The 14649-nt window shown below is 49.0% G+C and overlaps 1 protein-coding gene across 1 annotated transcript in view; it reads left to right on the forward strand.

Moving 5' to 3' along the window:
* Positions 1–481: 481 nt before the first annotated feature.
* The window catches only part of LOC146809818 (E3 ubiquitin-protein ligase TRIM39-like), a 235354-nt gene continuing 221186 nt past the window's right edge, over positions 482–14649 (forward strand). Inside the window, exon 1 of the mRNA XM_085614908.1 lies at positions 482–895. Within this exon, the coding sequence (XP_085471034.1) occupies positions 482–895 (414 nt within the window). The remainder of the gene's footprint in view (positions 896–14649) is intronic.

Consider the following 14649-nt stretch of genomic DNA (forward strand, 5'->3'; position numbering starts at 1 on the left):
TCCCATGCTCACTGTGCCACTGGCTCCACACTACAACCAGTTTCTTGTGTTCTGATTCAGGGATGACCTGGCCTGGAAATGTGTGCTGGGCGGTTCCTGTCAGAGCAGGGTTAAGAATGATTTGCATTGGTTGGGTCTAAACTGAGGTGGCATGGTGGGCAAAAGACTGATGGGTTTGAATGCTACCCTGAGCGATTGCTAGTGGTTAGACTTATTACAAGCATTTCTTCATCACCTTTTGTCTGTTTGATGTTGCTTAGTGTGATCTGGCATTCCATAACAATTTCACAGACACGTGTCATGAAATTAATGCCAAAACAAATTGGTATTACTTTTATGTGGTAACATGCAAACAACGTGTGTACATACCTATGATCTAATGCATTAGCAAAGTTAAGCCAGATTTGCCTCTGAGAATGATTGTTTGAAGAAACTGACTACAGTTGTCAATTATCCCCCTCTGCTTCTCTCAGCTAAAATAATGAATGCAGCGGATGAGTACCAGCCTCTCAATGCCGAAGCAACTTGCTGGATTTGCCTGCAGCTCTTCACAGAACCAGTCACCACAGAATGTGGACACAACTTCTGCAAGGCCTGCATCACTGCCCGCTGGGAGGTCCTGCCAGGAGAGTACCCCTGCCCTCAGTGCCGCGAGATATTTCAAGACATCCGCCTACTTCCGAACCGGGCGCTGGGCAACGTTGCAGATATAGTGAAAGAAATGAGCTTGAAGAGGAAGAGAAATGCAATGAACCACTACTGCAAGAAGCACCGGGGGGAGCTGGAGATGTTCTGCCAAGATGACGCCCAGCCCATCTGTGGAGCATGCCACCAGAGCCCAGAACACAAGGCGCACTCTGTCATTTCCGTACGGAAGGCTGCCTCTAAGTACAAGGTAAAGACACTGGATCTGTTGGGGTAACAGGTCAGAGGTACCATTACAGCCCCTATTCAACAGGGTCAATTCTTTGTGCTGTGCCAGATGTATACATCCAGCACAGCACAAAGAGGCTGGCCATAAGCTGCATCAGCCAGTATTCGTCCTGAAAAAGGTGTCTGATCAGATGCGAATTCTGCACTAAAAACATACAAGGAGTAGCAGTATTCGCAATATGCTGGTACTGCAGCCCCTGTCCCTTGCATGTTGTCTGTTCCTTACAAGAATAGTGGTTTCTGTAATAAAGCCACACCTATCATTCTCACGTTAGGAGCTAACCTTCAAACCGAGATTCCACAGGTCAAAATCATCAAATGACAAGGGCATTAAGAAACCATCGGGTGATTTGCGATTGGTTGAGCGGTCACAAAACATGAATACATCGTCTTGAGAATTGTAAGGACAGGGGAACAATTCTTTGGTTTGCAGTTTGCAAGTACTCATAATACTGACACAAGGAAGCACCCTCAGTAAATAAAGATAACACATATCACTTCAAATAACAGACAAAATAAACAAACAACATACACAGAATACACAAAACGTATTCAGAAAATGTAAGCAAAACACAAAAGAGCACAAATAAGTGCAACCCCCTCAATTTCTTGCCAAAAACACTAGACACTACACAAAACAACACAGCACAACACACTATGCCACACTCCATCGAAGCGTAGCCTAACATTAAAATTACTACAAAATACCACACCACAAATCGCAGCTGCATAAAACAGTGCAAAACATGGTTCCTGCCCAGGTTCAGAAGAGCTTTCCGACACATAAACTAGAATTCCTAGCATTCCGAAGGACCATAACTGAATACTGCTATGATTAAATCTATAGAGCCATTGATAACCTGCTCATTAATGTATGTGCTAAAAAAAGTAAAAGAGCAAAGTTTAATGCAATCATGCACACATTTCTGGCTGCTTTATCCTTGCACCATTTCCAAATACAGTAAGGCCCTGTAAAGACCAACATTGATTGTGACGCTTTAACCAAGATATCATACCCATCTACAGAGAATCGGGGTGAACAGTCAGATTTCAGAATAACAACTGTCTACCAGTTTGCCAAAAGAAGATATCAAAGAAACACAGATATTTATCCAGCAATAACTGAAGTACTCTTTCCCCAAAAAGTGGCCAAGGTATGGGAATTAGAGAAGCACACTTACTTTTATATTCCTGCTCCGCCTCCTCTCTATTTATTTCTCCAGACCACTAAGCCATAAAATAAACAGAAAGACTGGAGGGGTGCTGTTTTGTTGGATGTTTTAACACACCGGCCAATAAGGCCAGGGATGAGGCTGCAGGAAATGGAGCAGACCTGCAGGACCACCAGCGGATGGAGCCCAAGGATGTAACGTGCAAGTGAACGCTGTGATGTCAGCGGCGGACACTAGACAATCAGGCAGGAGCATGCACATAGTCAAACAAGACACAGACTCTACTCATTTGGAGAGATGTAGATGCTATGCATTGAGATCCCCCTGAGCACAACCTCACTATTACTCAAGGAAGTCTAAGGAGGATAGCAGACCAATTGGCTGGGAGACGCTTCCTGGAGAAGGGGCAGGAGTCTCCCCTCACTCTAGCCATGGAAATGACCCCACCCTGCCTGTCCCTGATACCCTTCTACCCTTGATAGAGTATCCCACTCTGAGGGCAGGGGTAGAGTCACTGGCCCCTTGGGCCCCATCTGCAGCAATGGGCATTCCGAAAAAGCTTCCCAATATTGGATCACTACCCCCGACCCCCTCCCCTTCCCCCACTCAGTTCTGTGAAGAATTGCCAAGCGTGTTTGAAACTTGCTGACTGATCTGGGCTGAGGGGAATCAATTGCTACGGTTAGTGGTACCGAGTGTAGTGAGAAAGTTGGCATGGACAAAACAGGGCCCCAGGAATGATGGGGACATTACCATGATAAACGATTCATTGTTGAATGCTGTTGTGGAAGTGTCTCCGGTGAGAGCAGATTAGAATTCAAGATTTGAAATTGCAAACAGAATAAGGGTGAATCACTCACAGATTATTTAGATTTACTCAAGGATGTGTTTGAAAGGTAATCTAGTCATCTCCGATGACTCAGACATCTGTAGGTGCTACCTTTGTGCAGGGATTGTTGTCGAATGTGCAAAGTTAACTGATGACAATATGCTTTTGATGGCAATCTAAGAAGCTAGTGACTGTTGCCTATTTCTGTGTGGCTATACAAGAAAGAAAGAAAGAAAGACAGGGTTTAATCCAAACTAATGTCTTTGTAACTGCACTACTTGCAGCAGAGTGTGAACTGAAGAAGACAAGGGAGAAAATTAGGGGAGAAACGAGATGGGGTAGAGGGAAGAAAAGTGGGGAAGGGCAATGGGCAGGAAATGAGATAAGCGTCTGGTACGGGGGTCTTGTTTTACCAGTGGTCAGTTGAGGCATTGGAAAAGTGATAAGCCTGTCAGCCTTAGGGTGCTCTTTCCCCAAACCTTTTGCCTGCTTACCACCGATTTTTGCTGATTCTTTATGCTGGCCTTAGGACTCTGCGCCCTTTACCTCTGTTGACCAGTGCAAACATGCATGTGCTTCTCCCTTGAACATGGTTACATTGGTTTATCCACAATTGGGTGATTTAATTTATCTTAGGTCTCTAGTAGAGTGTACTACCTGTGCTCAGGGCCTGTTAATTAAATGCTACTAGTGGGCCTCCAGCACTGACTGTGCCACCCACACCAGTAGCCCTTTAAACATGTCTTAGGTCTGTCACTACAGAGCCTGTGTGAACAGTGTTACTGCCATGTTGACTTGACATTTAAAACCCCTTGCCAAGCCTTAAACACCCATTTTATAACCCATAAGTCACCCCTAAGTTAGAGGCTAGGTAGCCCATAGGCCAGGGTGCTGTGTAAGTAAAAAGCGAGACATGTCATTTTCGATTTTGCATATCCTGGTGGTGAAAACCACATACATTCGTTTTTGCAATACTGTGAGGCCTACCCTTTCATAGGTTAACATTGGGAATTCCATAATACCCTTTTAAGCTGTAATTCCTGATTGAGTTGTAATTCCTGGTTGAGAAGGAGTAGCTCTGTCATGTTTCATATCATTGGACTGGTAATGATCAATCCTCTACTGGTAACGTTGGATTTAACATTACTATTTTAGAAATACCACTTTTAGAAAGTTGGTATTTCTCTGTTTTTAAAGAATTTCCTCTAGACAGCCACAGGCAAAGGAAAGTTAGATGTGTTTGAGTGCCCATCTGCATCCTGATGGCTCGTCCTGGGCAAGATGGGAGGGAGAACTAACACTTACACTTGAAAAGGCAGTGTCCTGTCCTCACTCTATGGGTTGATTACCCCCCTGTGGTGCGTCTGGAGCATGAAACTCTGTCAGGAAGAAGGACTGCTGTGCTGCTACATGTATTGTCACTCTGGTGGACTGCTGCTCTGTAAAAACTGCTTTTCTGCTGCGCTGTCCTGCTGCGTGACACCCTCTGTTCGTGCTGAGGAAGAACTAGACTCTGTTTTAACCCAGAGTGATCTCCAACAGCTTGTTGGTTTGCCTCCTGTTTCTGAGACTCAGGGATATCAAAGTCTCACCCCCTGCTTCTGTGCCTGTTCCATTTGAAGTGGACCCAGGTGCTTCCTCCAGTCGAACGACGCATCTCCTGTCTGCGTGTGGCAGAATTGACTTATCCTCGCTGTTGCAGAAGCTGAATCAGCACATCGCACTTGAAACCAACGCATCACCTTAAAGAACTATTGTCGTTGCTGCAGTGTGGGAAGATTGATGCATACCTTCGACTGCGTGGAGAAACCCGGCTCATCATCTACAGAACCAGCGCTGTGCGGTGCATCGTCTTCGTATCTGGTGCTTTGCCATCCCTGCATGATGAAAATTGATGTATTACTTCGATTGCTGGATCGACCCATCGATCAGCTGCACCCCGCATCTTGCGGTTGCAACCAGGATCAAGGTACTTTGTTCAGCGGACCCTGTGTGGCTCCTGCACCTGCCCTGTGCGTCTTCGCCGTTGGCCTGAACTTTTGACTTTGCCCCATTCAGCAGGTCCAGATAGCCCCCACAGGCGCTTATTGCTTCTAAGGGATCACTGACATAATATCGATGGGCAGAATATCGAGTTGCAAAATATCGACACCAAAATATCGACTTTAAGAAAATCGACTTCCTCTCTACATCATGGTAAGTACAAAAATATCGAAGAAAAATATCGGTCAAAAATATAGTTGTAAAAAATATCGTTATTTTTAAATGTTAAAAAAATCATGTAAAATAAAGTAAATAATACATATAATTAAAAGAAACAGTTAAGAATATTAAAACATGTTTAAAAATAATAACTAATACATATAGGGGCCGATTCCAATCCTGGAAAAAGGCTGTACGAATCATTGTACGGAGCATTTTCTCCGTACGACTCGTACCCGGTAAACTTTCCGTACATCCTAGGAAGTACGATTCGTACAGAAAGCCTATTTCCGTACGTTTCGTACAAAACACCGTACGGGTCAAACCAACGATTCTGATCCGGAACAGCTTGTACGCGACGTCCGGACGCATTCAAGCTGCGGTTTCCGGCACAGCAAGTACGATTCGTCCCTACGTCACTCGGTACGGCTCTTTTTTTTACGGGAGCCAAACACAGCCGGAAAAGTAGAGTCCTACGCGAACCACTACGCAATGGAGCCCCGGTACGCGACGTACACGCCATGAACCCCATCGTACGTGTCATCCCGGTCCTCCTAGACTACGACCTGGTGCACCGGACCCGACGCACACGCCGCAGAAGGTGAGAACAACACCCAGGGTCCGGGGGGGGGTAAGGGGCAGGAAACATACCCCATACCCAAAGCCAAACCTAGAATATGGAGCCCATACATTACCACCAGGGTCTGCTCACTGGGGGGGTGTGGCCAGCAACCCCTGCGTACCGTGTGTGTACGGTGCGTTGCACACGTACTCCTATGGCACCAGTAGAACAGTGATACGGACCGTACACACGCAATGAATGCGTGGGTACGGTGCGTTGCACATGTACTCCTACGGCACCAGTAGAACAGTGATATGGACCGTACACACGCAATGAATGCGTGGGTACGGTGCGTTGCACACGTACTCCTACGGCACCAGTAGAACAGTGATACGGACCGTACACACGCAATGAATGCGTGAGTGCGGTGCATTGCACACGTACTCCTACAGCACCAGTACATTTGGGATACGAGGCGTACACACGCCAGGAATGTGGGCTTATGGACTGGCCCTGCATGTTACCTTCATATTGGTGTGTGTGTAGGTCCAGGCCAGCAGTGTACTGCTCCAAGGGGGTGGGTGGGTGGGTGCAGAGGATTCCCAGCAGTGGCCAGCCATATGGGGGTGGCTGCAGATCAATACCAGCAGTGGCCTGCAATATGAGGGGTGTGCGCACATGAATACCAGCAGTGTCCAGACATATGGGGGTGGGTGCACAGGACTCCCAGCAGTGGACAGAGACATGGTGGTGGGTGCAGAGGACTCCCAGCAGTGTCCAGACATATGGGGGTGGGTGCAGAGGAATCCCAGCAGTGGCCTGTAATATGAGGGGTTTGTGCAGATGAATACCAGCAGTGTCCAGACATATGGGGGTGGGTGCACAGGACTCCCAGCAGTGGACAGAGACATGGGGGTGGGTGCATAGGACACCCAGCAGTATACAGAGACATGGGGGGGGTGCACAAGACTCCCAGTAGTGGACAGAGACATGGGGTGGGTGCACAGGACTCCCAGCAGTGGACAGATACATGGGGGTGGGTGCAGATGAATACCAGCAGTGTCCAGACATATGGGGGTGGGTGCACAGGACTCCCAGCAGTGGACAGAGATATGGGGGTGGGTGCAGAGGACTCCCAGCAGTGGCCTGCAATATGAGGGGTGTGTGCAGATGAATACCGGCAGTGTCCAGACATATGGGGGTGGGTGCACAGGACTCCCAGCAGTGGAGAGAGACATGGAGGTGGGTGCAGAGGACTCCCAGCAGTGTCCAGACATATGGGGGTGGGTGCACAGGACTCCCAGCAGTGGACAGAGACATGGGGGTGGGTGCAGAGGACTCCCAGCAGTGTCCAGACATATGGGGGTGGGTGCATAGGACTCCCAGCAGTGGACAGAGACATGGGGGTGGGTGCAGAGGACTCCCAGCAGTGTCCAGACATATGGGGGTGGGTGCACATGACTCTCAGCAGTGGACAGAGACATGGGGGTGGGTGCACAGGACTCCCAGCAGTGGACAGAGATGGGGGGGTGTACATCATTATCAGATGACCACACCTACATGGTGGTATGGACGCATCCCTAACTTTGGACTATGATGATAGTGCTATAACAACACATCACTGACAGCAGTGTCCCACTCCCAGGAGGATGGATGTATTTCACACACTGCATGACACACCACGTGTGGGTGTGAGGACAAATAACACATGCATACCCACCCATGGCGGATGCAGCACAATACACACCCTGATATCATGCCACAAGACTGTATAGTCATGTAATTGCCTACAAAACTAAGATAGCCAAAGGGAACACACACTGTCACGCACATCCCAGGACTGATAGGAATGTCCAGGTGGTGGTCCAGCCACCAATATGTTGTCTCTCATGGAAGGAATAGGGTGGAATTCCCCTAGATACAATGCCCACAATTGTCAGTCAGGTGCCCAAATACCCTGCATGACAAGTACCATTTGTGTGGTAGGCCGTGATTACACACATGCATAGTGCTGAAAAGGGTGAATTTGTCCCTGAAGGCATTCCTACATACTCAAAACACAAGTACAGTGACTAGCAAGGATGGCACAGACGATTCAGCAGGAGACATCGGTGAGCAGGCATGGCCATTGTTGAAGGGATCCGTCACCAACAAAGGAAATGTTGATACAGGTCAGCACAACAATTGTGCAACTGTTTGCAGGCAAGATGCCAGGTGCCACAGAGGAAGGAACACTCCTTGGTACAATGTCTCAAAACAAAATGAACACACACTACCAATGATTGTTTGCAGAGACATTGTGATGTCACACAGATACCATGGTCCACCTCATGACCATCATACAAAAACATTTCTCAGAACCCTAACACATTACCAGAACACCAACTCCAGGAGCCTCAGCACCAACATCAAGTACCTGGAATGCAATAGTGTTGAAAGTAAAACAAAAGGCTTTATTCAGCACCAAAAAAAAAAAAGAAAAATAGACTATGTACAGAGGCCAATGGCCAGTCCATATTTCAAGTCCAAGGGGGGATGTAGGGGACCGCGTCTACCCCTAGCTTGCCTGCACAAAGGAACCTCAAGGTTTATCGATGGGGGGGGGGGGCATCATCTGTGGCAGTACCAGGCACTGCAGGGACAGGAGGGGGAAGGGTAGGTGTGGCGGGTGCAGGGGTGGACGTCTCCACCACAGGGGGTGGGGCAGCGCCGAGGGTGGAGGCGAGCGTGGTGCTGCACACTGCTGCTAGGACGTCCAGCCTAACCCCTGCACCAGAGGATTCCCCAGGGTTAACGGAGGGTGTGGTGGGTGAGGGATGGGGTGCAGCACTCTTGGGGGAGGGGGTCGACATGGTGGGGGACTCAACTCCCGTGCCCGGGGACTTCCTCGCCCGCTTGTGGGGTGGTCGCTCAGTGGGGGCGAGGTCCAGCGCACCCATAAAGATCTCCTTGGGTGAGCGTTTGGCAGGGGAGCCAAGGGGAGTGGTTTTGAAGGGACAGGGTTGGGAGGACTGCGGACTGCGACTGTGGCTGCGTGTATGTTGTCTGTCCCCAGACCCTGTGGGTGTGCCTACATCCCCCTGAGTGTGCGTGCCAGGAGGTGTGCGCTTTGCCTTACTTGGGGGTGTGCTGGCTGTGTCTGGTGGGGTGCGTGCCCGTGACTGTCTGGGTGTGCGTTGGACAGGCATGGGAGAGGGAAGTGTGTATAGGTCTGGGGTAGGGGGGGCGGAGCGCTGCAGGAGAGTAACTGCTGCCGTCAGGGAAGAGTCCATGGACGCAGAATCCTGCGTTGGTCAGACATCGTTGCTGACATGCCCTCCATAAACGACACCATCTGTGTGAGCAGTTTAGTGTGTCTATGGAGGACATTCAGCACCGATGCCTGCCCAACCTGCAACTGCCGCAGTATGTCCACAGACTCTTCACTGAGGGCAGCAGGGGGACAGATGTGGGGATGCTGCCAGGTGGTGTTGCAGCCTCCACCTCCTCGAGGAGGTCAGCGTCGGACCCGTCGGTGTCGTAGCTGGTATCGTGTCCAGACATGTCCTCTGACTGACTCCCCTCGCCCTCCGTGCCACTGGCTCCTCCTGACTCTACAGCACTGGTGGCACTGTCGCTGGGTCCCTCCTCCAGGTCCGTGCAGATGTCTCCCTCTGTTGCGGATGATGATGCTGTGGGCAAGGAGAAGAAACAGAAATGCATCAGTCACCTGTATACATCTGACACATGAGCACAAAAACAATTGGTCACAGTGCATATCAGGCAATGCATCACGAGTAACAGCTAGATTACTCCGCACATATGTAAGCCCTGTACTGCCCAGTTGGTAGATCCACTATGCCACTTGGACACAAGGAAAAAAATAACACACCAGGCCACAACTTGAATGAGAAATACACTGAGAAGCTAGTGTCTGTGAACCGGTGAGCACAGCAATACAATTAAGTCATGCCACCTCTTGTTTACCCTGAAAGAAACAGTAGTGGTGCACCCAACGTAAACTAACACACCTCAATACTCAAGGTGTCACCACACTCAGAGACCTGTAAGTACTTTGGAACACTAAACGAAAAAATGTTGTTACCTTGGGACTCACAATACTTTACACAATCGACTTGTTTTTATTGTGGTTAATTCGCCATTCCGTGAAAATAACACTCATGTGCCTGCATGAAAGATGTCTCCCAAGGAAGTGCACACAAAACTACATTTACACTGTCATTGAAGAAGCTGGCACCTTTTTCAAAGAAGCCACTGTTAGAAATAAATGGTGTTGCAGAAAGTACATATACATGGGCCCACGGAGGTCTTGATGTCTTGACACTCGTTAGTTTGTATCACCAACAACAAAGGAGTTTCACAAAATCAAGACCACTGTGGGAACATGTATATGGAGAATCTGCAACACCATTTAATTCTAACAGTGGCTTCTTTGAAAAGGTGCCAGCCTGTTCCATGAAAGTGGAAATGTTGTTTGGTGTGCACTTCCTTGGGAGACATCTTTCATGCAGGCACATTAGTGTTCTTAACACAAATCATCAAATTACCACATTTAAAACATAAAGAACTGTTGACAAGTGCTGTGAGTGGCAAGGTACAATATCTGTTGACTAACAACTTGAATTATGTCAGTTGTCACATGGCCATCCGTTACCTGATGACACAGTTGGCTACACATATGACCTACTGCCTGTCATGTGGTGTGGCAAACATGTCCAAACCCAGGACAATGCATAAGCTAATGGGCCTGCAATTGGGTTTTAAAAAAGCATAGCTGTACTGTGGAGACACCCTTATGGCAAGCCAGAATGTCCACACAGATGTGAGCACACAAAGACCAAACTGCGTTGCATCTGAACCACACACAGGTGCCAAAAATGTATGAGCAGGAATCATGTTTTTTTTTAAATGACACAGGCTACAAAGCACGAACATTAAGCACTGGCCACCATCACAGGGGCACTGCATGGTGATTCTTTGTACAGCCATTTCTCACACAGAGGTCAAACCTGGCAAGGAAAAATCAGGGGTGCCCATGTAGGCCTCGCCCGCACAACCCCCCCATACCTGAGTCAATGTGATTGATACAGATCAAGAAGTGACAGCTCTTAATCAGGGTTACAAAAACTGTGCAGCAACAATTGCTACATTGACACAACATCACCTCGTGGGGCTGGCACCACATATTTGCGACAAACAACCATCAACAGATTGTTGTGAATAGCCACACAGGCACTGCCCAGTGCGAGTATGCACAAGCCAAATGGTGTATACCTGTCCAGTGGACACATGTAGCACACATTTTAAAAATACAAACTAGGCCAGGGAACAATGCCAAAGAGGCAGACCTATGCTGAACCCACAGAGAATGTGCACAGTGTTGGATGACACACATGATTAGGAAGCCAGGGTGTCTCAGGGGACTGTAGTGGGCACACTGCTCCGTGTTCCTGGAATGAGCTGACTGTACCATGAGCAACCGTCATGGCACTATGCATATCTCCCAGTCATGCTCATCATGTCTAAGGCCACAACATTGGTCATGCATGGTGCAAGGGTGTTCAGTTGAAACCTCACACTCCTATGTTGAGACTCATCATCAGTGCCAACAAATATGGACCCCCAACATAGTGAACAGGTCATGGCACAGGCAAGGTACCAACACAAGTCACAGACCACCCTCCCACATGATGCAGAAAGCAATGTGCACTTTGATTTTCTGGCACCCTAGATGGCCATGTGCAAATGTGATTACACACAGACCAGGGGACACATGTGAAGGAGGGTAAGGGATGAAAAAGAGCACCAGGTGACATTGGGGAACAGAAAATGCACTGCACATATAAACTCTGGGAGTGTATCCAGGCTACAGAGCACTTCCAAAAGCTGGTGACACATAAAACAACAAACAGCCATGTACCTACCCCCTCCTTGCTGCAGTCTCTCCTGTAACTGCCTATCGAGGTCAGGGAAGACCACCGCCAGGACACGGGTCATGTGGGGGGTCAGGCGTCGGCGCCCGCCGTGGGGGCGAGGAGGGTTGATCCCCAGCTGGACCCGGGCGATCCACCGGGTCCAGCACCGGATATCCTGTCACCTTTTTGTGACCTGTTGTAGGCGTCGACTACGATCCCCCGCCGATCTCACGGCCCTGACGATGTCCCGCCTGATCAACATCTTCTCGTAGGCAGTTGCCTGTCAGGATGACAAAGTGAAACAACATCACTACACCTGCTCCATGTCCCAGAGACACAGATTTGAACATCTTTGATATGTTGAACAGGGCATAGGATGCTGACAGGAATTGCATCATTCTCATGGAGAAACTGGCCTGTGTGCAAGCTCCAATGCACTACATGGCATTGAAAGTCAACAGGTGGCATAAGGGGTGCGGCACACTCACTGATCATAGCACACACTGTGCAGCACATGCAACAGCAGGTTGATGGACAGCACGTGCCAAGCAGTCACATGTCCCACTCCACTGACGCACCCTCAGCAGCCTAGACAGACACACCCAGGCACATATCACTCGCCTGTCAGTCACAACAGAGGATACAACCCTCACTCTGCACATGTGCCACTTGCCTGTGGGGTGTCGCAGGTTTTGTGCTAGCTCTGCAAGTCAGACACACAACACGGCTTACTTGTCACATCAGATGGGTAGAGCTGTTGCCTCCTCCATGCAGCTGTGGTGCAACACTTCACATAGACACTCACTCACATGACAAGGAACATTCACACACATCAATGTCCATGAGGTCATACACATCATTTGGACACTCTCACCACAGGTCCACTCAACTCATACAGATCTGTGGGTACAGTCACCTGTCACACCGGGGGGACCACTGAATCACCTCAGGACAATAGGAAAAAAAGCCACCAAGGATTTGCCAGGCTGAATGTGTCATGCAATATGCAGTGAATGTCACAGTAAGCACAATGCAAGTGAGGCGTGCACACAGGAACTACATCATGCTCTGCATGAGAGACATAAGCATGTCCCCCCCTGGGACCCACTCTAGACAACATTGCATGTCTGTCACACCTGGACACAATACCAGAAGTGACAGTCACACAACTGGTGCACAGTCAAAGGTAGTGTTTTACACCGCTTATGGTAACATTACAACAGTGATACGATACTAACAGACACCATGGGTACGATGCGTACACACGCAATGAATGCAGGTGTACGCTTCGTTTCACATAGCATGTCTGTCCCACCTGGACACAATATTGACAGTCACACAACAGGTGCATAGGCAAAGGTAGTGGAGTCAGCACTCACCTGCTCCCCTGGTCTCCCATACAGCTTGGGGTACTGTGGGAGGAGGCAGTCCAGCAACGCCTCATTCTCTAGGGTGAATGGCTGGGCCCTCTCCACAGTAGGCGACATGGTCCAGAGGAAGCAGAGAAGCAGCAGTGTGGTCGACTTGAAAGTTGTGCAGGCAAGTGCCCTCTCATGGGTTCTGGCTGCCTAATATCTGTCTTGCTGAGGGGCATTCATTTAGAGGACTACATTGTGATTGGACTCATTTGCATCATATGTTTACTCCAATCCCTTTAAACATACACCAATGACACGCATTTGCATTGTTCAAATTTTGAGCATCATGTCAAGTCAACAACCACTTTGCAACATTGTATTTTTTTGCCAACTGACTGTTCCAGGACACCTGATGGACACATTGCAACTGAAAACTCTGTACCCATGACAACCAGCATGCATTTTGGGCCTAATACTTGTCCCCTATGTGTCCCCTATGTAATTTTGAAATCCACACATATGTACGGTGCGTTTCACACGTACCCATACGGCACCAGTACAATAGTGATGCGGGGCATACACACGCAATGAATGTGTGGGTACGGTGCATTTCACACGTACCCCTACGGCACCAGTACAATAGTGATACGGGGCGTACACACGCAATGAATGCGTGGGTACGATGCATTTCACACATACCCCTACGGCACCAGTACAATAGTGATACGGGGCGTACATACGCAATGAATGCATGGGTACGGTGCGTTTCACACGTACCCGTACGGCACCACTACAATAGTGATACAGGGCGTACACACGCAATGAATGCGTGGGTACGGTGCATTTCACACGTACCCCTACGGCACCAGTACAATAGTGATACAGTGCGTACACACACAATGAATGCGTGGGTAAGGTACGTTTCACACGTACCCGTACGGCACCAGTACAATAGTGATACGGGGCGTACACACGCAATGAATGCCTGGGTATGGTGCGTTTCACGCATACCCCTATGGCACCACTACAATAGTGATACGGGGCGTACACACGCAATGAATGCGGGGGTACGGTGCATTTCACCCGCTTACAATGGTGATACGAGGCGTACACACTACAGGAATGGAGGGCTACGAGTCGCACAAGGATGTCCATCAAGTACTTGTCATTGCATACTTTCATGTGCAGGCCCTAGGTGTGTCAGCCAGTGATATTGCCCAGGTCATCTCATCTAGTTGCACAGTTGATGTGTGATGACCTGTGTACACATGTCATGTGTGATGGGGCACTATGTGCACACATCACCTTGACACTTGCCACATGTGTGTCTGTAGTCCAACTGTGTCATTCACAGCAGCAGTGGGATGGCACAGTCATCACCACCCGCACCTGTCTCCTGATGCCAGGGACAGGAACACTCTATCAACTGACATGTCACGATCAGCGTGCCCCTATGTGACTATGTCAGGTGTGTGTCATGTGTTCCCATGAGCTTGCTGTTAGTGTTCCGTCAACTGCATCTGCTGTTGGTGCATCCAACATGGGTCTGTGTGGAGATGAGCATGGCACACATCTACGCACACCATGCCACAGGTGGATTCCCACGCCTGTTGGGTCTGTGTGCATCAGACATCATATTTTCCCAGGCATACATGTCTGCGTCGTCTCAATGGCTGTG

This window comes from Triturus cristatus, chromosome 7, assembly GCF_964204655.1.
Source record: "Triturus cristatus chromosome 7, aTriCri1.1, whole genome shotgun sequence".
Lineage (NCBI taxonomy): Eukaryota > Metazoa > Chordata > Amphibia > Caudata > Salamandridae > Triturus > Triturus cristatus.